Below are 20,569 nucleotides of genomic sequence, written 5' to 3'. Positions count from 1 at the left end.
TGGTGTGCAGACATAGGCTTAGCTCTGTACCAAGATGGTTGGTTAAGCTATGCACATAAAAAGCCATTCTTAAAGCATGAGTAAGATGGGCAAACATAAATCAGAATATAGGGATTTCATGGTGTGACATGTCCAACCCACCTCTCCTCAACCAGGTGGTTCCACCACCATCCTCACAGCCCCACAGAGCACTGCTGGCTGCTGCACGGAGTTTGCTAGTTCTCACCCCAGCAGAGATGCTGTGTGGGAGCAGCCTCCTCTCCTGGCAGAGGCAGGGGCGCTCACAGGTACTCACCTGGTCCCCCCATTGCCATGCAGGTAGATGATCACGGGGTGATCATTGCCAAGTGCTTCCTCGTACCACTCCTGGTCCTTGCCCCGTGCCTCAGCACCTCTGCTGTCTGGCACCGTGTGCCTGGGGGGAGCAGAGCGGGGTTACCCTGGGGAGCTGCAGGACACTGGGCACAGAGTCACCCATCTGTGCCCACCCAGGATGCTGGGGCTGCCCCACTCACCAGATGCCAACCATCACACCCGGCTCGGTTGTGAGGTACAGGTTGATGGTGTTGTTCAGCAGCAGCTCTGGCTGACGAAAGTCAACAAAGAAAGGAAAGGCCACTGAGGAAAAAATCACAGCCATCACTTGGGCAACCCAGGAATCATCACACCCAGCTGCTTTAATGTGTTTGTTCCAAAGCAGATGTTATTGGTTTTAAATTATTAGCCTGGAACCCCAGGGCCACTCTCAGCCCAGCTCAAGAGTGGGGAAGTGAGCACAGCCCTCGGCCACCTCCTCCCACACAGATTTCTAACCCCACTGGCACTGTGCGTGCCCACGTGTTGCAACAGCTTGCGCAACGCAAAGCACCAATGGAAAAGGTACCTCAATGCCTCCTCTGCAAGCCTACAGCAGGGGCCATCAGATGGGTGCTCTACCAGTGCCACCCATGCAATGAAGGAAGCACTGCTCTTGGTCTACAGCCAACATTCAAGCACAGGGGCAAGCGCTCCACAATACCTGCTGCAGTTGAGCACTGATGCGTACAGTCCAGGGGGATGTGCCCACCAAGGGGTATCTCTGACACCTGGGATGGCAACAGGCCAAGGAACGGCTTCATGGGGATAGCAAGGTGGCATGGGGACACAGCCACAGCATGGCATCATGAGGGTCGGGGCACAACCATGGTATGGGGGATCATGCCCATGGCAGGGTGCCATGGAGCCGGAGCCACAGTATGGCATCCTGACCTCAGCAAGTGACAAGGCCACGCTAAGGGGACACAGGAGCATGGCCACAGCATATGGTGATGGCTTCAGTAGCTCGGCAAGGCTGCGGCACAGAGACAGACCTATGGCACAGGGAACACAGCAGGACACAGGGGACACGCACGGGGAAAGGAACCAGCAGCAGGTTTCTCCCCTTCCAGAAGGAGCGGGGACACCCGCGTTGGTTTCAACCCTGTATTTTTGTTATTATTTGGGGTTTTTATCCGGGATCCTTCCCTCGGCAAGGCCCGCGCGCCCCGCGCTTCACCTCCCCCGCGCGGCCCCGGGCTGAGCGGTCCCTGCAGCGCCCCCCGGCCCGCGGCGGCAGCCTTGGGGCAGCCTCGGCCCCGCCCCGGGGTGGCTGTGGTTGAGGCGGGGCCTGAATGGAAACGGGCCGTGGCGCGTGTAGGCGGCGGAAGCGGCGGCGATGTCGCGGCGGCGGCGCGAGTGGGGCGATGGCGGCCGCACTGACGGCGACAGGGCCTGGGAGGAGTTCAGTTCCCGGGCGGAGAGCAGGGCCAGGGCAGACAGCAGAGCCCAGGCGGAGCGCGGGGCCCGGGAGGAGAGCGGGGCCCGGGAGGAGCGGCGGTGAGTACCCGCCGCGGTGCCGGCGGCCTGGGCTGCCGTGCCGGCGTAGGGGCGCTGCCGAGCGCCGCCGCTGCGCTCGCAGGGACCGTGTCCGCCGGGTCCCGCTGTCCCCGGTCGTGGCCACGCTCTGAGCCCCGGCCGTGTTCCCCGCCGCGTCTCCTGTGGCCGTGTGCCACCGCTGTGCCCTTGTGCCGTGGGTTTGTCCCTTGTGCTGTGGCCATGCTCCTGTGTCACCACGGCGTGACCTTGTCACTTGGCTGAGGCCGTGATCCTGTGCCTATCCCCCTGGCATGGCCGTGCCACCCTGCACCAGCCGTGGTGGCTGTGGCTCTATGTGGGTCCTGCCATGGGCGTGATCCCCCATACCATGGTTGCGCCCCAACCCTCATGATGCCATGCTGTGGCTGTGTCCCCGTGTCACCTTGCTATCCCCATGAAGCCATTCTTTAGCCTGTTGCCATTGCAGGTGTCAGAGATGCCCCTCAGTGGGCACATCCCCCTGGACTGGATGCGTCAGTGCTCACCTGCAGCAAGTATTGTGCAAGGACGGGTGTGAGCGCTCGCCCCTGCACTTGAATATTGGGTGTAGACCAAGAGTAGTGCCTCATTCACTGCAGTGACTGTGAGGGCACCTCTGGCCGGTTGCTGCTGGTGAGACTGCTCAGTCTGAAGTCTCAGGGTGTGACTGGGGCTTGAGGAGCTCCCCATGGCTCCATCATTGCTCATGCCATCCTGTATGTCAGGCTTCTTGGAGGGGTGCTGGTGCCCAGGGAACTATGGCACCCTGCCCTGGCACCCCTTTTGCAACCCTTTCTTGGCATCTTGCAGCACTTGCCAGGGCAGGCACTGGACTCAGTCCTCTTCAGCAGGAGTGATGGTGATGCCAGGCACACGCTGGCAGGGAGTGAGCTGTGCTTGGACGCCTGTCAGAAACCTCTGCTCTTAATCCCCCAGCACTGCACCCGAACTGGTTTCCCCATAACCCAGCACCATCAGCTCATGAGAGATGTTGATGCTGGACAAGCTGCAGCTCTTGGCTTTCCCCTCCCTCTCGGATGCTGGAGCTTCAGCTGGTCAATGGCTTGCTGCAGAGGGCATAGCTGGGGCAGCTGGATGTGAGCCCTAGCCCTTGGGAGCATGATGCTGTCAGAGGTGGTCACACTCCCTCCCCTGTACTGGTGGCACTGCAGGACATCGCTCTGGGGATTGGTTCCTCCCACAGGCTGTGGGTTTCCCAAGCCACTTCCCCAGATTTCCCCCTTGTCCCTGGAGAATCACAGAGGATGTTGGTGCTGGGCTTGGGGACACCTCTGTGACCATGGGTCAGCAGTCACAGCTCAGGGTGTTGCCACAGAGTATGGGCTGCTTCTCATTGCCAGTTTGGCTTGCAGCTCCTGGCCCTGGTGCTTGCCCTGCCCTTCTTCCTCTGGGAGGCTATAGGGGGCTGGATCATGGCCTCTCATGATGCTGTGTCACAGTAGGGCTGCTCCGACAGCTCAGCTCCATGCCCAAAAGCCAAACACAACGCTGATGTGGGTAACCAGCTCCCCATGGCAGAGGAACGCAAACAGCCACCTCAGGCCCTTACAGGGGACAAGCCCCTGCCTTCACAACTGGGGTTGGGATCAGAAGCCCCACTCTGCTGTGCCCCAAAGCCTGTGGGTTGGGAAGGGATAAGCTAACAAGATGCCTTCTTTGCAGGGGCTGGCTGCGCTGGTGTCCCCAGCTGCGCACCATCGTCCTGGTCCCGCTCCTCATCTACATCTCTGTGCCCATCCTCATCCGCCTCTTCCCTGTCCTGCTCACCAAATTTGTCTACCTGAACTTCCGTGAGTGCCCCAGGCTGGGAGAACCACCCCGCTCGGGATTCATCAGGAAGAGAGTTGGGGGGTCCCTGAAATGTGGGTGGGGTGCATCAGTGCATGGGTGGCACTGGTACAGCACCCATTGATGCCCCCTTGCCATGGGCTTGCAGAGGAGGTATGGGAGGAATTTCTGTTGGTGCCTCGTGTTTTGTAACCTGTAATAACATGGTGCTGTCCACCCTGTTTACTGCCTGAAGTTGCAACACGTGGGCACGCACAGTGCCAGTGGGGTTAGAAATCTGTGTGGGAGGAGGTGGCCGAGGGCTGTGCTCACTTCCCCACTCTTGAGCTGGGCTGAGAGTGGCCCTGGGGTTCCAGGCTAATAATTTAAAACCAATAACATTCTGCTTTGGAACAAACACATTAAAGCAGCTGGGTGTGATGATTCCTGGGTTGCCCAAGTGATGGCTGTGATTTTTTCCTCAGTGGCCTTTCCTTTCTTTGTTGACTTTCGTCAGCCGGAGCTGCTGCTGAACAACACCATCAACCTGTACCTCACAACCGAGCCGGGTGTGATGGTTGGCATCTGGTGAGTGGGGCAGCCCCAGCATCCTGGGTGGGCACAGATGGGTGACTCTGTGCCCGGAGTGTCCTGCAGCTCCCCAGGGTAACCCCGCTCTGCTCCCCCCAGGCACACGGTGCCAGACAGCAGAGGTGCTGAGGCACGGGGCAAGGACCAGAAGTGGTACGAGGAAGCACTTGGCGATGATCACCCCGTGATCATCTACCTGCACGGCAATGGGGGGACCAGGTGAGTACCTGTGAGCGCCCCTGCCTCTGCCAGGAGAGGAGGCTGCTCCCACACAGCATCTCTGTTGGGGTGAGAACTAGCAAACTCCGTGCAGCAGCCAGCAGCGCTGCCTGGCCAGGGCTGCTGCAGCGGTGTCTGACCCCACATGTCAAGGATAGTCCCTTGGAGTTCAAGGGAAACGCCAAATCCCACTCAGCCCAGAGCATCCAGGTCTGCCCTCCTGGGAGGAGGTCACGCCGGTCCCTTGGTGCTGGAGGGGAAGGTTCTTTGAGGGTCCCTGCCTGAGCTCTAACCTCATTTTCCCCATCAGAGCTGCAAGGCATCGCATCCAGTTCTTGAAGGTAAGTGATTCCCTGTGAGGGGACTGGCACGTGCTGGGAGTAAGGCTCACACTGGCCCCAGGGACTCAAGAGAGACCCTGGCCAGAGTGAACCGCACCGTGCTGGGGGTCCTACGGTGCAACCTCCACCCAGGCATAACACAGTGCTGCTCCTCCAACAGACAATGGGTGCTGCTGGCTTCCACATCCTGGCTCTTGACTACAGAGGTAAAGTCATCCCTCTGCCTCTTGCTGAGTGACCCTCCTGAGGCCAGCCTCACCAGCGTTGTTACACCTAGCCATGTCCCCTGCAGGCTATGGGGACTCCAGCGGGCTCCCTACGGAGAACGGCTTCACCACAGATGTCCTGGCACTCTATGACTGGGCCAAAGCACGGAGTGGGAACAGCATCATCCTCTTCTGGGGACACTCCCTGGGGACAGGGTACGTGTGGGGCTGGACAATAGATGGGGCATTCGCCCCATGGGTGCTGCCTCACTGGAGTCTGCAGACAGTCCCTGAGCTGTGACACTGCTGCCAGATCAATGCCACCTGGGGGATGAACAAGGGGTTAGAGCAGCTCCTTGGTGGAAGCAAGGCAAAACCCAGCGGGTGTTAAGGGTGCTGTGCATCCTGCTGGGGCATCATCGCTGCTCCCCGTCACTGTCACCTCTATTTTCACAGGATTGCCACAAATGCAGCAAGGAAACTGCAGGAGGAGCGAGGTAAGGACCACTGAGGCTGGGTTGGCCCTGTGCAGTTTTCCTCTGGGCTCTGCACATCCCTGGTATGCGACAATTCGGGGGCCGCTAAGGAGCTAAGGGATCCCTGTCACTGTCTGCTAAAGCATCAGGGTCAGCTCCTGGAGCAGGGACAAGTGACCATTCCCATGCTTCTTAGAGGGAAGGGGGCATTTTGGTCTCATGGCTGATGCCTGGGGAGAGAAATTCCCCTGCAGCCATGCCTGCTCTCACTGAACTCTGACCTCAGGAGTCCAGGTTGATGCTGTTGTCCTGGAATCGCCCTACACCAACATCCGTGAGGCAGCTGCACACATCCCTCTCACCAAGGTGAGCCCAAGGCTTCAGTCCATAGGGTCCCACCATGGTTACAGATCAAGGGCTCTCAGAGGCAGCCCCAGCTACCTGGGTGTTCCCCCCTTTGCAGGGAAAGGGTGCATCAGTCAAGGGCAAAGCTTAGCACCCCCCAACTCTCTCCCTGGCAGATCTACCGCCAATTCCCGGGCTTCGAGTACCTCATCCTGGACTCGCTTGCTCTGGCTGACATGTTCTTCCGCAGTGATGAGAAGTGAGTGTCTGGTGGGAATGGGCACCACTGCCCTGTGGGGCTGTGGGTGATGGTAGTGGGACTACCTGGTCGAGGGGAGGGGGGTTGGACATGTCACACCATGAAATGCCTGATTTAGGTTTGCTCATCTTACTCATGCTTTACGAGTGGCTTTTTATTTGCACAGCTTCAGATACCAGTATTATCACTGCGTAAAGTCCACAAACCACCATCCTCTTTGTGAGCACTACACGCTCCAGTCCCACCCACAGTGCAGCACACACACCTCAATAGCCTTTACTTGAAGCTTTTGAAGCCTGAGCACCCCATAACTAGGTCTAAGCTTTTAGGGTGCTTGGTGCTGCCATGCCAGGACAAGTGGCATGGGCATCACCCTGCAGCGGTTCAGCAGCTACCTGTAGCTACTGATGGGCTGGGCTGACTCTGAATGGCAGTGCCAGGGGGTCAGGGTTGCTGTGAGAGATTTCACAGGAGCTGGGGGGGCTCCCGTGGGCCCATGAGTTCCAGGGTGACTCCTCAGCACTGTGCTTGCTGTTCACAGCGTGCAGGTGCTGTCCTGCCCGCTCCTCATCCTGCACGCAGAAGATGATTCAATCCTGCCTCCTCTCCTGGGACGCAAGGTGGGGACCGGTCCCTGTGCACAGGCTTTAATGTGGGTGGGCAGCATCTGAGCCTGGGGTTGGAGGGCTGAAGTGGCTGGAGAGTTGTGGCTGTCCCTGGGATGCAACGGGGGTATGGGGTCCTCTCCACATGCCACTAACTGAGATCCCACCCCATGTCAGCTCTTTGAGACGGCACACAGTGCCTACAAGGACAAAACCAAGGTGAAGTTCATTACCTTTCCCAAAAAGCTGGGCCTCGGCCATGACTACATCTCCTTCAACCCAGAGATGCCTGCCTTGGTGAAGTAAGTGCTGCATTAGGAAACAGGGGGTACAGAATGAGCCTGGGCCTTTTCTTCCAGGGGTGCATCCTCCCCTGTCACAGCCATGCAGGTGTCCTCCCTCTGCTCCTTCCTCTCTTACACTGCTCACTGTCATCAATTTTTGAACTCCAGTTGCTCCTCACTTTCCCAAACCTGTCCTCAGCCTGGGTATCATGGGGTTGTGGCACTGCAGCGAGGTCCCATCTACTCTGCCCTGCATACAGAACTTTGCTTTAAGCACAGCACAGTCCCCCATCTAGGGATTAGAAACCAGGCTCTGAACAGCACAGGATGGTCAGCAATAACAGTGTAAGATTTACTGCACCTTGTTACAGAGACTTCTTGAACATTAAGTGATGCCAGCTGCTGCATTCAGCAACCACAAGCACTTACCCAAATCCACACCAGGAACCTGCTATGGCACTGAAATTACTGTTGTAAGTAATAAAAACTACTGAAAAATGTTCTAATTTGCCCACTGCCTCAAGGATGCTTCGGAATGCTTGGGGGATGGGGATACTGTTGTGATCTGGCTGCTGCTCCTGGGACAGGACCATAGAAACAATGCCCAGGAGCATCACATGGGGCAGTGTGTGTGTGTGGGGGGTGTTACACAGCCCTACTGCAACTACCCCTTAATTCCCCAGCATTGACGCCTCAGGACTGACAAGAGCTGCACCCCAGGTCCTGCTTCAGCATCACCTGCAAGGGCTCAGACAACTGTGTCCAGTGGTGCTCCCCACCCTATCACTGTCTGAGCCCCAGCACCTCAGCCCTGACACCCAGTTTTTGCGTTAGCGTTGGTACAAGCCCAGTCCCTGATTTAGACTTCAGCAAAGAGCTCTTGGACTCCAGTGACACAACAGGGCAACAGTTCTGGCATTCTGCACGACACTTGAGTTACAAAAATTACCCCTTCCCCACCCGTAGGAAAGCCAGCAGCAGCACAGACACCACACAGCAGAGACAGAGACCATTGTACAGCGTCTGTGCTCACATCCGTCAGCTCCAGCTGCCAGCAGCTCCGTGCCCCTATGCTGCTGTGCCGTTGGGTGTACTCTGCTCAGCCGTGTCCCGGGGCTCATTGGGCGGTGGAATCTTCAGGTAGGAGGGCTCCACGTGCCAGATGTCCCGGGCGTATTCCTTGATGGTGCGGTCGCTGGAGAACTTGCCGGCTGCTGCGATGTTCCTGATGACCATCTTGGTCCATGCCTTGGAGTTCTGCAAAGAGAGAGGTGGGACTGTGGCTGGAGGCTTGCACCCATGGGTGCTACGCTGGCCCTAAGATGGAGGACTCTCTGCAGCAGCACATCCAGGAGCCTCCTCACCAGGAACCCATGTACACGCACAGACCCACCCCCGGGGAGGGGATGTGGTGCCCCCACCAGAGCTCCCCTGCCTTGTCCCCAGGCCGGCACTCACCAGGTACAGCTCGCTGACCTTCTCCTGGCACCTGACATAAGCCTCATAGTCTGCAAAAACTTTAAACCTGTAGCAGCAAAGAAAGGAGTCGGTGGCAGCAGGAAAGCAGAGGTGGGAGCCTGGCGTGGACGGTGGCTGCAGCACACGGGGCTTGGGCTGCCACATCTTGGGCTGCCTCCAAGACGAGCACTTCAGACAAGTTCACCCTCCCCAAGCCCTATTTGCGCAGAGCCCTGCAAGCCCATGGGTGCTGTGGCACGTGTGCTCTGGGAGGGCACACTGGGAGACATTGTTCCAGAGCAGATGCTGGTGGCCCTTGGCTGCTTAATGCTCTGGCCGGGAAAGCCCTGGAGACACTTAAAAGCATCCATCGTCTGGTGAGGGCTGTGCACTCAAATGCGTCTTGGCCTTAATGTACCCCAGGCTTTAATGGGCCAAGCTAAGGTGCTGGACACGGACCCGTCTCTTGTACCAGTGAAGCATCAATTGCTCGACCACACGCACATCATCAGAGCTGGAAAATTGGACATTATCAGCCAGAGGGTGGATGGAGGGTGCAGGGGGCTGCTCCACACAGGCACCGGGAGTTTGGTGGGGGAACCCAACCCAGGGGATGGAGGCATCCCAGGGCTCACCTGTCGTGGTGGAAGAGCATGTTGACCACGTCGCTGAAGAGGTCAGGCTCCTCTGGGGAGAAGAAGCCACTCTTAATCTGGTCAATGGCTTCCTTCAACTCGGGGAGCTGGTCATAGTACTTCTGGGCATTGTACCTGGCAGGGAAGGGCTCATATGAGACCACGCTGCTATAGCTGCCTGTGGTAGCACCCCCACGGTGTCCCCAGCCCTCACCCTTCCCTGTCCAGCTCTGTGACATCCTCCACCCTCATGCCGAAGATGAACAGGTTTTCCTCTCCAGCCTCCTCAGCCATTTCCACGTTGGCTCCATCCATGGTGCCGATGGTCAGAGCCCCATTCAGCATGAACTTCATGTTCCCTGTGCCTGACGCCTCAGTGCCTGCTGTGGAGATCTGCTCCGACAGGTCAGTAGCAGGAATCACTGCCAACAGAACACGCGGACACAAGGGGCTCACAGCGACCAGCTTTGCGTTTGTATCATGTCAAAGAATGTTAGCAGTGATGGAGCCATGGGCTGGTGGACAGCCACGGGGCCGATGTACCCTCCCCACAGCGTGCTCCATGTGGCCTACCTTTCTCTGCCAGCGAGACCCTGTAGTTCTCCAGGAAGATGACCTTCAGCTTACTCCCCACAACGGGGTCGTTGTTCACCACCTGAGCCACAGCATTAATGAGCTTGATGATCATTTTAGCCATGTGATATCCTGGGGCAGCCTAAGAGAAAAGCCGCAGGTGAGCCCAGAGGCCTGGCCAGGGGAGCTCCATCCAGTGCCCACCTGCCCAGAGAAGGACCCCCTCAAGACTTCTTCCATCACCTCATCCAACCCATGTGTTGCACCACCAAGCTTTCAGGGGCTTCCCTGACCAAAAGCAGCACATGTTTGTGCACGCCCCAAAACTCGGTGCCTTGCTTGGATCGAAGCCAACAAGGGCTGCCCCAGCCCTTCCTGGCGAGCTTCATGGACCTAGCCACATGGGACAGCTGCAACCAATTTCCCTAGGGCATTGTCAAGGACTTCCTCCAAAATGCCTAAAACTCCTGACCCAACTCACCTTGCCCCCAATGATCACTGTCCTCGGCACAAAGAGCTTTGCAGGATCCTTCCTGATGCCTGGAGGAGACAGCAGCAAGGTGTCACCCTCTGTTTTAGCTGCATCCCAGGGCCTAGGAATGCTCATGCACCCGCAGGGGAGCCTGTCCCCTTGGGGTGCATGGTGGCTTACGGTTGTACATAGTGATGATGTGCAGGCAGTTCATCAGCTGCCGCTTGTACTCGTGGATCCTCTTCACATGCACATCGAACATGGAGGAAGGGTTGATCTTCACTTTGTACTCCTTCTCCAGGAACAGCGCGAACTTCACCTTGTTCTCCTGGGTGAGGGCAGGGAGCATGTCAGCGCCAGCCTGCGCTCTCCCTGCCTCCAGCCCCTGGCCACCCCCTCACCTGCTTCACTTTGGCAAGCTCCCGGATGAAGAGGTCGTCGTCCACGCACTCGTGCAGCTTTGTCAGCTGGCTCAGGTCCCGCACGTAGTCCTCCCCTATTTTCTGCAACAGGAGCACAGGCACGCGCTGACCGTGGGATGCGCGCAGGCGCCTTCCTGTGCGTGCTGCTCCTGGCTGGCTTGGCAGCCAAGCCAGCAGCGCTTGGGAAGCAGGAGCAGAGCACCCGGGTGAGATGCAAACACAGCTCCACCATTTAGAAGATGTAAAGGGCTGAGATTGGAGCAGTGTCCCCAGGGTCAGGAAGGGCTGGGGGCCAGCACGCTGCCCCCCCTCCCCAGCATTACCTCTGCTATGAGCTCCGCCAGCCCCGGGTTGCAGAGCAGGAGCCAGCGCCGCGGGGTGATGCCGTTGGTCTTGTTCTGAAACTTCTCCGGCTCCAGCGCTGCAAAGTCCTCAAAGCTGTGAGGACGAGGAGAGGACAACTTCAGGTTTGCCTCCTGGCACCACCATTACCAAGCCAAGGGCGATCCCGCCACCACGCTTACACTTGAGTCTTGACTATTTCCGAGTGGATCTTTGCCACGCCGTTGACAGCGTGGGAGCCGACGATGCAGAGATGGGCCATGTTGATCCGCTTGGTACCTCCCTCCTCAATCAGGGACATCCTCTGAAGTCGGTCCACGTCGTTAGGGAAGAGGAATGCAATGTGCTGTGGAGAAGGCCAGAGAGACGGTGAGGGGTGCTGGCATTTAGGGATTTCCCACCCGATTGCTCCTGAGGAGAGGGTCACAGCGATGTCTCCAATGCACTTGACATGGTGAGACGCAGAGCGATGGCTTTTACTTGGAAGTGACAGTGCAGACCCCCTCCCAAGGGTGCCCTTCCCCAGCATGGATGTCTCCAGACATAAGGACATCCCAAGCCCCCACAGTCACAGAGATGGGGTTTTGAGCACGTGTGGCCAGCAGAGCTGTTTCAGCAAAAGCCTTGTGCTGCCAGCCCAGGAGGCCAAACCTCCACCTCTTTTGTACCCTCCACCTCATCCCTTCCCAGGAGAAATTTTGCATTTAGGGAGCAAAGAAAGGCCAACAGGTAAGGCCCTGGAGCAATGCGTGAAGTCTTTAAAATAGCCAGTAATTGCAGGATGGCAACTGCACACCAACCTCCCAAAACAGCAGACAGAACCACCTGGCCACACACCCAACATCATTGGTCTGTGCAGCCCTTAGTCCTGACAGCACAACACATGGAGAGGGTCCCTCTGCTGCCCAAGGGACTTACATCCAGGTGTCTCTGGTTGATCTCATAGATGATCTGCAGGTGTCTGGGAAGCAGTTTCTCCACCAGGTCCACTGGCCAGCGCTCCAGGGCTTCGGGAAGCACTGTGTGGTTGGTGTAGGCGAAGGTCCGCTTGGTGATGTCCCAGGCCTGCCAGGGGAGAGCTGGTGCTGAGCAGCGAGGCTGGGTGCCAGCACCCATGCACAGTCCTCCCACCATGGTCAGCAGCACTGCCAAGCCGACTCCTCCAAGTCCATACCCATTAAACCCATCCTGACCACTCCACATCACTCCCTAGGCCACCAGCAGCTACAAAACTGGTTCCCCAGCTCCTCCACCATGGGCTGGCGGGAAGGCGAGCGCAAGCGGAGGGGACCAGCGGCCGAGTCAGGTCTCTCTACCTTGTTCCACGGCAGCTTCTCGATGTCCACGAAAATCCGCATCAACTCAGGGATGGCCATGGCAGGGTGTGTGTCGTTCAGCTGGATGGCAACCTGTGGGGAGAGCAGCGCTGGCATGTGGGGATGCGTGGGGGACATGTGGGCATCCCACTGCCCATCAGCTGGGCACAGGTACCCAGAGAGGGTCCGCAAAACATCTCCAGGCCTGGGGGCCACGTGAGAGGTGCTGAAATGAGCTCCAAGGTACATGTCAGAGCAACGTGGGCTTGTACCTGGTCAGGGAAGGAATCAAACACGATTCGGACACTGTCTGTGCTCCCAAACTTGGATGCTTTGAAGCGGCGTATGATGTCCTGGAGGGTGGCAGCCACGACGAAGTACTCCTGCTTCAGCCGCAGCTCCTTCCCTTCGAAGAACTGCGAGCAGAGGAGCAGGCACTGAAGCACTGCAGCACGCTGCCCAGGCAGTGCCTGTGCTGCGGGAGCTGGGCCTCCCTGGGCCTCCCTGCACGCGGGACCCGCACCGGCACACATGCACCACACAGCTCGGTGTGAGGCCCCACTGCTTTTCCTATGCTGGTTCTAGCAGCAGCTCTAACCCCAGCGTCTCCCCGTGCTTTCCAGATCGCAGCACAGGGGTGTGAGATGTGCCTGCCACTGCAAACAGGTTGAGTCCCTCCCGACATCGTCAAAACCTGTTCTCCCTGGCTTGAAAATTCTGGCCGCAAGGAAAGGTACTGGGGAGACAGGGAAGGGAAGCTGCAGGGGCTGTAAGACCGAAGAGCTAATTCTGAGACAAGAATTAAAGCCGCTGTTCGCACAGCACAAAACACCGACCGGCTGGTGTGCAAAACAGAATCCGTAAGAGGCAAGCTCACCGCTGGAGCTGTGGTACCCCCAGCTCTCCTTGACAGCTGGGAAGGCTGGGGTAGGGTTAAATGGGAAAAAAACCGCCAAGGCTTGTCCAAAACAGACTGCAGAGTGCGGAGAGCTGCCCTTCAGCTTCTTCCCCTGTGCCTGCAAGCAGGACATTCTCATCCCCTACTCCCTTTTACCACACTGAGCACAGATTTGCCCAGGAACAGTCGTCTCTACTGCAGCCCTGGTGAGACGCAGCAATCCCCACCCAAGCACTACAGGCAGCTTGAAACACAACTGAAAGCATTTCTGCAATGTCTCGGGGTTGCTGCACTTCACACTCTGTCTGGGTGCTCTTTATCCATCCCTAAACCAGGGACGCTCTCCCCCCTGCATTGTGACTTACATTGTCATTGGGGTAGAGGACACGGGATATGTTCTCCGCCAGATTTCTGTCCAGCACAGCCTGGATGTAGTCTCCGACGTTGACTGTGGAGGAGCAGAGGGATAAGGTGGGCACGGGACCCCCCTCCACCCCATCCCGCTGGCACCCCACCAGCAGCCACTTACAGTCACGCAGGTTGAAGTCGTTGGGTGCTCGAGCCGACCACAGGCGCATGGTGTTGACGGTGTTGTTCAAGTACCCGGGCACGGGGGTATCGTAGGGCAGCGCCAGCACCACCTACAACATCAGCAGGGCAGCTGGGGCTGGGCTGTGCCCCTGGCTGGTGTCCCTCCAGGTCTCCCCTGCCCCACCTGAGCCTTCCCATCCCACAGACCCTCCTCCAGGACTGAGCTCAGGGCTGCATCCATCTTCGTGGTGGGGACATGCTCCGCACCCACAGCCCCTGCCATGGGGACGTCCCGGCTCCCTCAGGTCTGCCCAGTGCCTGCTGTTTGCCAGGAGCACTCAGGGGATGGAGAAAGGCTTGCGAGGGCCAGAAGCAGCTTAATTCAAGCCATCGTACCGTGCTGTGCATTGCGCACAGACCTGCCGGAGGTGCTTTTGGGTATTTCAGAGGTTGGCTGCAGATGTGGAGCACCAAAACCTGTCCCCATCCCTAATGTCCATCTCCTCCCCACTTTGCTTCACCACCGCCTTTTCCACCCCAGCAAAGCACCTTCACCAACGCAACCCTCCCCAGCAGGGATGCTGCAGGACCCATGCCAGGGGTGCAGCCCCCCCAGGGACAAGCCATGCAAGGGAGTCCCCGCAGGCTGGCCCCCACGAGGCTGTGCCCCAGCCCGTACCTGGGTGTCGACCCACTTGGCGCCAGTGGCAGTGTGCTCCACGCGGCCGTAGAAGTGCACGGGCAGCATGTACTCGGGACGCGCTTTCTCCCAGGGGTTGCCGTGCCGGAGCCAGTCGTCAGCTTCTTCCACCTGCCGGAGGCAGCGGGAGCTATGGTGGGGGCACCCAGCCCCAGGGCCCTCCCCAGGCTGTGCCACGTGCGGGGCCGGGAAAGGCTCTGGCTGCACCAAGGGGATGAGGCTTTGGGGGCCGTCTGCCCTAAACCTGAATCCTGGTGCCACAGGGTGAGCCTGGAGTCTCTGCCCCAACCACCCTGAACCCCAGGGTCTCCCTGCCAGAGGGGTGAAGGACGGGGATGAGGAGGTGGGGACAAAATGAATGTTCTCAGGGCACCGCTAACACTGCCGTGCTGTGGCCAAGATGCCACCAGCCCCTTAGTGTCAGTGTCAGCCTGCAGGCCAGCTAATGAAGAGGACTTGTTTCCTGCCCCAGCAGTGCTGGGGAGAGCCCAGGGTAGAGATCACCTTTGGCATGGCCAGGTCAGAGCTCCGGGCAGCAGGGACATTGTGTGAGGGCCAGGGGAGATAAGCCACAGCAGGACGTAGCAGCCAGGAAATGCTGTGCCAAGGAGGAAAGGCCTCCACTTGCTGGCGCTAGGGACAGCTTTTGGGAGCGCTCACAGGGGCCCTCTGGGCACTCGGGGCTGCCTCCCGCCAGGGGTGTTGCAGATGCACACCGCATTTTCCACTGCATTTCCTAAACAGCCTCTTGCACCCTCTGATGCTTTAAAGCAGACATCAGGCAGCACAGCAGGGCTCGGGGGCTGCATCTGGCCTCCACCAGACCTCCCCACACCATCCCTGTACAACCTCAGTGAAACCATCCTCACCCCGTGAACAGCACGGACGTGACCTCTCCATCCCTGTTTGCACCAGTTTAAGACGTTAAACTTGCTCGAAAAACACACGACAAGTTTTAAACACCACAGCACCGGCAGCTCCTGCAGTCTCCAAGCTAAGAGAGTGTCTGTGCACCCTGATCTCAACCTGATCTAAGGGGGAGGCCAGATTCAGGGCTTTGGCTGTGCTGGGGGAAGGTGAGGGCCACGCGCCTCCACCCGTACCTGCCACCCGTCCCTGATCTTCTGGTTGAAGATGCCGTACTCGTAGCGGATGCCGTAGCCGTAGGCTGCCAGCCCCAGCGTTGCCATCGAGTCGAGGAAGCAGGCTGCCAGGGAGAGAGGAGAGCACCGAGGGGCACTTCCCTGGGGAGCCCTGGGAGACAGTGGGTCCTTCTCCCATGGAGAGCAATGGCCAGAAGCAGGAGCACCCCAGGGATACGAGCCCGGGCCAGCAGCGGCTGCTCACTGCCCAGCCACCCAACACCTCTCACCCCATGCTGGACAGGCTGGGGCAATAAACCCCTATCCCCTGGTTCAGGTACCCCCTGCAGAGGATGCAAAGGCCCTGGGGCTGTGCCCCGTCTCCCCAGCAATGAGACCATTTGTGGGCTTACTCACCAGCAAGCCTGCCCAGACCACCATTGCCGAGACCAGCATCCTCCTCGATTTCCTCCAGCTCTTCCATGTCCAGCCCAAGCTACAGAGGAGAAGGTGATGGGGCAGACACACTCATCGCCCGGCCCCGTGGAGCGGATGCACTGCTGGCACGCGCCCCTGGGTGCTATTCTGCACCCACTGCTGCCCTCCCTCTTAGGGTGGCCTCCAGGAGGGGTGGAAAGACACCCAACCCTGCAAGACCCATCCCTGCAGGTGGGACACTGTGATTTGCACCCAGAGCAGCCGCCCTCCCGCTCCAGGGCTGTTCACGCTGTGGCAGGGACCAGCTCTGGTGTTTGAAGTCCCTCCACCAGCCTTTACAAGGGACGCGCATACCAGTGACCTTGCCATGGACAAGCTCCTTGCGCCCGGGGGCTTGTCCGTGCCATAACAAGACCAGAGCCATAACCAGGGTGCCGGTCCCAGGTCTTTCAGGCAGGTCTCCCAGGGCTCATTCCCAGCCCTGTTCCCTCTCCCTATGCCCCAGCACCACGGCTGCAGCCCCGCAGGGGCAGTGCTGTGTTCCTGCTCCCCCAGCACCCCCTCTGGGGCAGCCACCCATGTGCATCACTGCCCTCTGGCACAGTAACCCAGGTGCCCATCCCCATGGCCCGAGGCATCACCCTTTAACAGAGGTACCCAGAGAAGCAACCACACCACTTTCACAGGGAAATCTCAAGGTTGCAGTCGGCGATGCTGTGGGAGGAAGGGGTTCTGCCTATGCAAAGCACCTCGGGCAGCTGAGCAGGAAATCGGACGGTGCCTTGTCAGCGCTGAGCCACCTTTTCCCATGGAAACCCCTTGGTCTGCATCTCCCCTGATGTCTCACGGTCACAGCAGGTAGGGACAGCCCCAGTGCCACGGCCACCCATGCAGAAGAGCCAGACCCTGCACTGCTCACAGGTAAGAGACAGTACCTTCTCCCAGCCCTGCATTGCACCGGCAGCCCTCCGTGCCCACACAAACATTTCAAGTGATTTCTGTGCTACCAAACATTTATTTTAGAAACTTTTGGCATTTGTGTCCGGGCAGCTCAGCACATGCACTAAGGAAGGTTCTGCCCAGAGCTTCACCTGCCATCGACTACAAAGAGGGTGATTTCCAATCAACCTCACGCCTTCTGCTTCCCCAGGCTATACCACCTTGCAGCATCCCAGGCTCTTCCCCTCACCCCCACCCCCAGCTCAGCTGCCAAGATCAACAGGTAAGAGATAAAAAGCCTAAAAATAAATTCTTCTCCCTTGATCATGTTTGCACAAAAGCTGCTCCCGCTGCTGTGCAGACACCCCAGTTGCACATGACACGCATCGGACACGCTGGTCCAAGTGGTGAAAGGCAGGGGGAAAAGGAGCCACCCAAAAACCTTTGACAAGCCAAGTGCCACATGGTGCCAGCCCCAGGCTGGGGCTGAATTAAGCTCCTCTGCCATCGATTATGGCTGTTAACGGCCTCATGCATAGAACCATGAGTTTCTTGGCAGTTTATGGGCTCAGCAGAGCTGTACTGCATCCCTCAGCACACAGCCCTGGGGCTGGGCAGCCCTGCTCAGGCTGCAAGTGCTGGCTGCAGCCCTGGGCCCTGTGAAAGCAGGTCCTGGAGCAGCATTCATGCGCTAAGGCATCACCTGCTGCTCACGGAGCAGTTTGCAAACAGCGTGGTAAAACACGGACATCTCCAGGATCCAGAGAGCACGGAGCCCTCCTGCCCCAGGGCCTCACTGCCTGGGATGCTCACCTGGTAGATGGCTTCGTCGCAGGCATTCTGCAGCCCCAGGTTAATCATGGTGTTCTGCAGCGTCCGCCCCATGTAAAACTCCAGGGAGAGGTAGTAAATCCTCTGAAAGAGAAAACCAGCCCAGGTCACCTTCCCCAGGCCTGGAGGAGGCTCCCCTGCACCGCAGGAGCTGCTATTGGGAGTAATCTCAAAGCAAGAGGAGAACCCTGGCTGTCAACAGGGCAGGGGGCTTTGCACCAGGAACTTGAGGGCTGGGGCTTCTTGGAGGCCCTGAGGCATCCGTGCTGCAGCCCCTGCCCTGCACCCCTGCCCCTGCTGTTTCCCAAGCCAGGAAGACGGCAGTGCCCAGGTGGTTTGTCAGGACAAGCTGCGGTGCCCGGTCCAAGAGCAGGGACAGCTCCATGATGGTTGGCCTGAGCTTGCCGGGGACTGCAGTGGTACAAAGGTAACCTTTAAAGAGGAAACATTACCCAGTGTCCCCATGAGCAGCAAAGCAACCAGAAAAACAAGGGAGCCACTGGGAACAGAGGTGCGGGGCAGCCACAGGGTCACCGGCTTCCCCTACTGCCCCCTTGGGTTTGCTCTCGTCTCCCCTCTTGCTGACACAACGGGTGCAGGATGTGGCCAGGAAGGTGGCAGCTTGTGTAAGCTGTCGCCTGTGTCAGCACCAGCAGGTTTTAAGGAAGGATTTAAGGCTGGAGGAAGTGGCTGACTTGACAGCTTTCCCCAGGACCTACACAGGGGCGGGCTGGGGATGGTGATGAGAGAAGGCTCAGGGGGGACCTTAGAGCAGCCTTCCAGTACCTAAAGGGGGCTGACAAGAAAGCTGAAGCAAGGGCATGTAGGGACAGGACAAGGGGCAATGGCTTTAAACTAACAGAGGGGAGATTTAGAGCAGATTTTAGGCAGAAGTTCTTCCCTGTGAGGGTGGTGAGGTGCTGGCACAGGTCGCCCGGAGAAGCTGTGGCTGCCTCATCCTTGACAGTGTTCAAGGCCAGGTTGGACGGACCTTGGAGCAACCTGGTCGAGTGGAAGGTGTCCCTGCCTGTGGCAGGGGGTTGGAACTGGATGATCTTTAAGGTCCCTTCCAACCCAAACCATTCTGTGACTGCATGCTGGGCAGCATGGGCTGGGTTTACTGGCTTGATCCCAGCAGAGCTGGAAGACATGATGCGGGGTGGACGGCACTCAGCGTGGCTCAGCTGTACGGGAGAGTCCCCACACTGAAGCCCTGGAAGGGGCTTATCTTTCTCTCACCCCTACAGGACATGGCAGGGATCTGAGCTATCAGGGGCTGGCACAAACCCAGCGAGGTGCTGACCGGGCCGCCCTCCCAGGAAGGAAATCGGAGTCGACAGAGCCATCCAGGTTGCAGGACAGGATTACTGCTTAATCCCCAAGCAGCCAGAGCCCTGTGCTCGGTGGGTGCAAGCCAGCTCACACGAGCAGGAACTCCTGCACAAAACCAGATCTATCTTGCTTGGGATCCCCGCAGCACAGACCAGGCTTGGGCCTCTTTCGGACAAGATCTGCTTGCAGCTGGCTTCGTCTAAGCCCTTCAAGTAATTCGCCCTAGAAGGCTTTGCAGCTGCGTTTGGGAGAGCTCACCCACGCCAGCACTGTGGGGCAACAAACGCTGTTCCCATGCCCCGCACCCAGCTCCCAGCCAAGCTGCGCTCTCTTTGTTTTGCAAAGCAAAGGACAGCGGCCTCCTCCTTGTTAAAGTCCAGTCCCTCTGCTCTGCAGCGCTAAGGGGAATATCCCCAGACCAAAGGAAAACCGAGCCCCCCCTTCCTGTATTTTTCTGGCAAGTTCACAGAGGGACGCTTTGCACCCAAGGGGTTACAACGGTTGTCGGAATTCTCACACTCCCACACTGCAGGACCCCCCTTGGGAAAACGGGGGGGGGGGGTCCCTCGCCCCCCCGCCCTGCAAAGAGAGGTCCCGCCCAGCATCCCCTCGCTCCCACCTTGGGGTCCTTCTCGTAGTAGTACTGCTGCGTGCGGATCCAGCGCCCCACCAGGTGGTCCCGCACGGTGTGGGCCAGGGCGAAGTAGTAGTCGCGGGGGGTGGCCACGTTGCGGTCCTTGACCAGGGTGAAGTGGAGGTGCCGGTTGAAGCCCCGCTTCAGTTCGGCCACGCTCTCGGCTCCCACGATCCCGCGGATGCTGATCTGCTTCCGCCGCTCCTGGTCCGACAGCGGCCGCGACATCCCGCCGGGGCTGCGGGGGACGCACACGGGAGACACCGCCGCGGCGGGGCTGGGCACGGGCTCCAGGTTTGGGTTCCGCCTCCGCCCCGGGCTGGCACCGCCCCGGGGAGGGCACCGCCACCGGCAGCGGCAGCGGGACAGGGACGGGGAGGGGCCGCCGCCACGGGCCGCCCCTGCTGGGGCGGGAGCAGCGCGAACTGAGGGGTCCCGGGGACCGCCACCCCTGGGGGGGGGGGGGCGGCACAGAGGGGAGTGCAACGGGAGGGGGTAGGGAGCCGGGGAACGAGCGGAACCCGCAGCAGCACCGGGCCGTGCGGTCCGGTCCGGTCCGGTCCTGGTTCTCACCGGGGCGGCGGCGGGGACTCCACCCGGTGCTCCTGAGCTCGTCCAAGGCCCTTCCCGCCGGGGTCCGGGGCAGACCCGCTCTGCCGGCCCAGAGGGACGGTGCCGCGGTCCCACCCGTGCCCAGCAGCCTCCTCCCGGCGCCTCCTCACTGGTCCCTGCGCTCCGGAATCCCTGTGGGAGGGGCGCGGGATCTCCTCCGGTCGGCCTCGGGTCCTTCACAGCCGCCTCCCCGGGCAGGCTCCGTGGCTGTCTGCCCTGCCCTGCCCTGCCTTCGGAGCCCGGCCCTGCCTCCTGGTTCCTCCTGAGGGCAAGAATAGCTGACCTGAGCATGCAGCGCAACACCTCTTCCTCTTCCTCCAGCCGTGCCTGCGCAGGCCTTCCAGCGCTGGCTGTTTTCGCTGCCCAGT

General features: G+C 59.3%; 3 protein-coding genes across 6 annotated transcripts in view; 1 reads left to right on the top strand and 2 right to left on the bottom strand.

The window, feature by feature from the left end:
• Positions 1–200: 200 nt before the first annotated feature.
• Positions 201–1,004, bottom strand: LOC133273990 (protein ABHD12B-like). The gene is made up of 2 exons (XM_061462748.1): positions 516–1,004; positions 201–415 (listed from the first exon to the last, which is right to left on the bottom strand). The coding sequence occupies exons 1-2, from the start codon at positions 638–640 to the stop codon at positions 292–294; spliced, it is 249 nt and encodes an 82-aa protein (XP_061318732.1). The 5' UTR covers positions 641–1,004; the 3' UTR covers positions 201–291.
• Positions 1,005–1,613: 609 nt separating this feature from the next.
• Positions 1,614–20,569, top strand: part of LOC133273872 (lysophosphatidylserine lipase ABHD12-like) — a 30,715-nt gene continuing 11,759 nt past the window's right edge. The window contains exons 1-13 of one of the 3 annotated variants that reach the window (XM_061462525.1): positions 1,614–1,854; positions 3,556–3,683; positions 4,146–4,248; positions 4,351–4,470; positions 4,781–4,811; positions 4,972–5,017; positions 5,104–5,233; positions 5,474–5,514; positions 5,783–5,859; positions 6,015–6,097; positions 6,639–6,717; positions 6,880–7,004; positions 7,155–7,219. In XM_061462525.1, coding sequence (XP_061318509.1) covers positions 1,694–1,854; positions 3,556–3,683; positions 4,146–4,248; positions 4,351–4,470; positions 4,781–4,811; positions 4,972–5,017; positions 5,104–5,233; positions 5,474–5,514; positions 5,783–5,859; positions 6,015–6,097; positions 6,639–6,717; positions 6,880–7,004; positions 7,155–7,219 — 1,189 coding nt within the window. In that variant the 5' untranslated portion in view covers positions 1,614–1,693. Of the gene's footprint in view, positions 1,855–3,555; positions 3,684–4,145; positions 4,249–4,350; positions 4,471–4,780; positions 4,812–4,971; positions 5,018–5,103; positions 5,234–5,473; positions 5,515–5,779; positions 5,860–6,014; positions 6,098–6,638; positions 6,718–6,879; positions 7,005–7,154; positions 7,220–7,357; positions 7,489–20,569 lie in introns of those variants that run through there. The other 2 variants (XM_061462523.1, XM_061462526.1) reach the window with 2 other exon arrangements.
• PYGL (glycogen phosphorylase L) lies at positions 7,880–19,906 on the bottom strand. 2 transcript variants are annotated; one of them, XM_061462515.1, is made up of 20 exons: positions 19,575–19,906; positions 17,606–17,707; positions 15,833–15,911; positions 15,437–15,540; positions 14,313–14,444; positions 13,632–13,743; positions 13,468–13,550; positions 12,477–12,620; positions 12,205–12,297; positions 11,807–11,953; positions 11,071–11,234; positions 10,870–10,984; positions 10,526–10,627; positions 10,305–10,452; positions 10,134–10,192; positions 9,653–9,794; positions 9,294–9,501; positions 9,080–9,214; positions 8,445–8,511; positions 7,880–8,243 (listed from the first exon to the last, which is right to left on the bottom strand). In XM_061462515.1, exons 1-20 carry the CDS (start codon positions 19,815–19,817, stop codon positions 8,055–8,057), a joined length of 2,568 nt encoding a protein of 855 aa, XP_061318499.1. In that variant the 5' UTR covers positions 19,818–19,906; the 3' UTR covers positions 7,880–8,054. The 2 variants fall into 2 exon arrangements, with proteins under 2 accessions (XP_061318499.1, XP_061318500.1); XM_061462516.1 differs by lacking the exons at positions 15,833–15,911; positions 19,575–19,906.

Source organism: Pezoporus flaviventris, unplaced genomic scaffold (genome assembly GCF_033815535.1).
Source record: "Pezoporus flaviventris isolate CSIRO_AGI_PZ_B2104156 unplaced genomic scaffold, CSIRO_AGI_Pfla_v1 ptg000035l, whole genome shotgun sequence".
Taxonomy (NCBI): domain Eukaryota; kingdom Metazoa; phylum Chordata; class Aves; order Psittaciformes; family Psittacidae; genus Pezoporus; species Pezoporus flaviventris.
The sequence above is the reverse complement of the archived record's forward strand: the minus strand, read 5'-3'. Positions and strand labels throughout refer to the sequence as shown.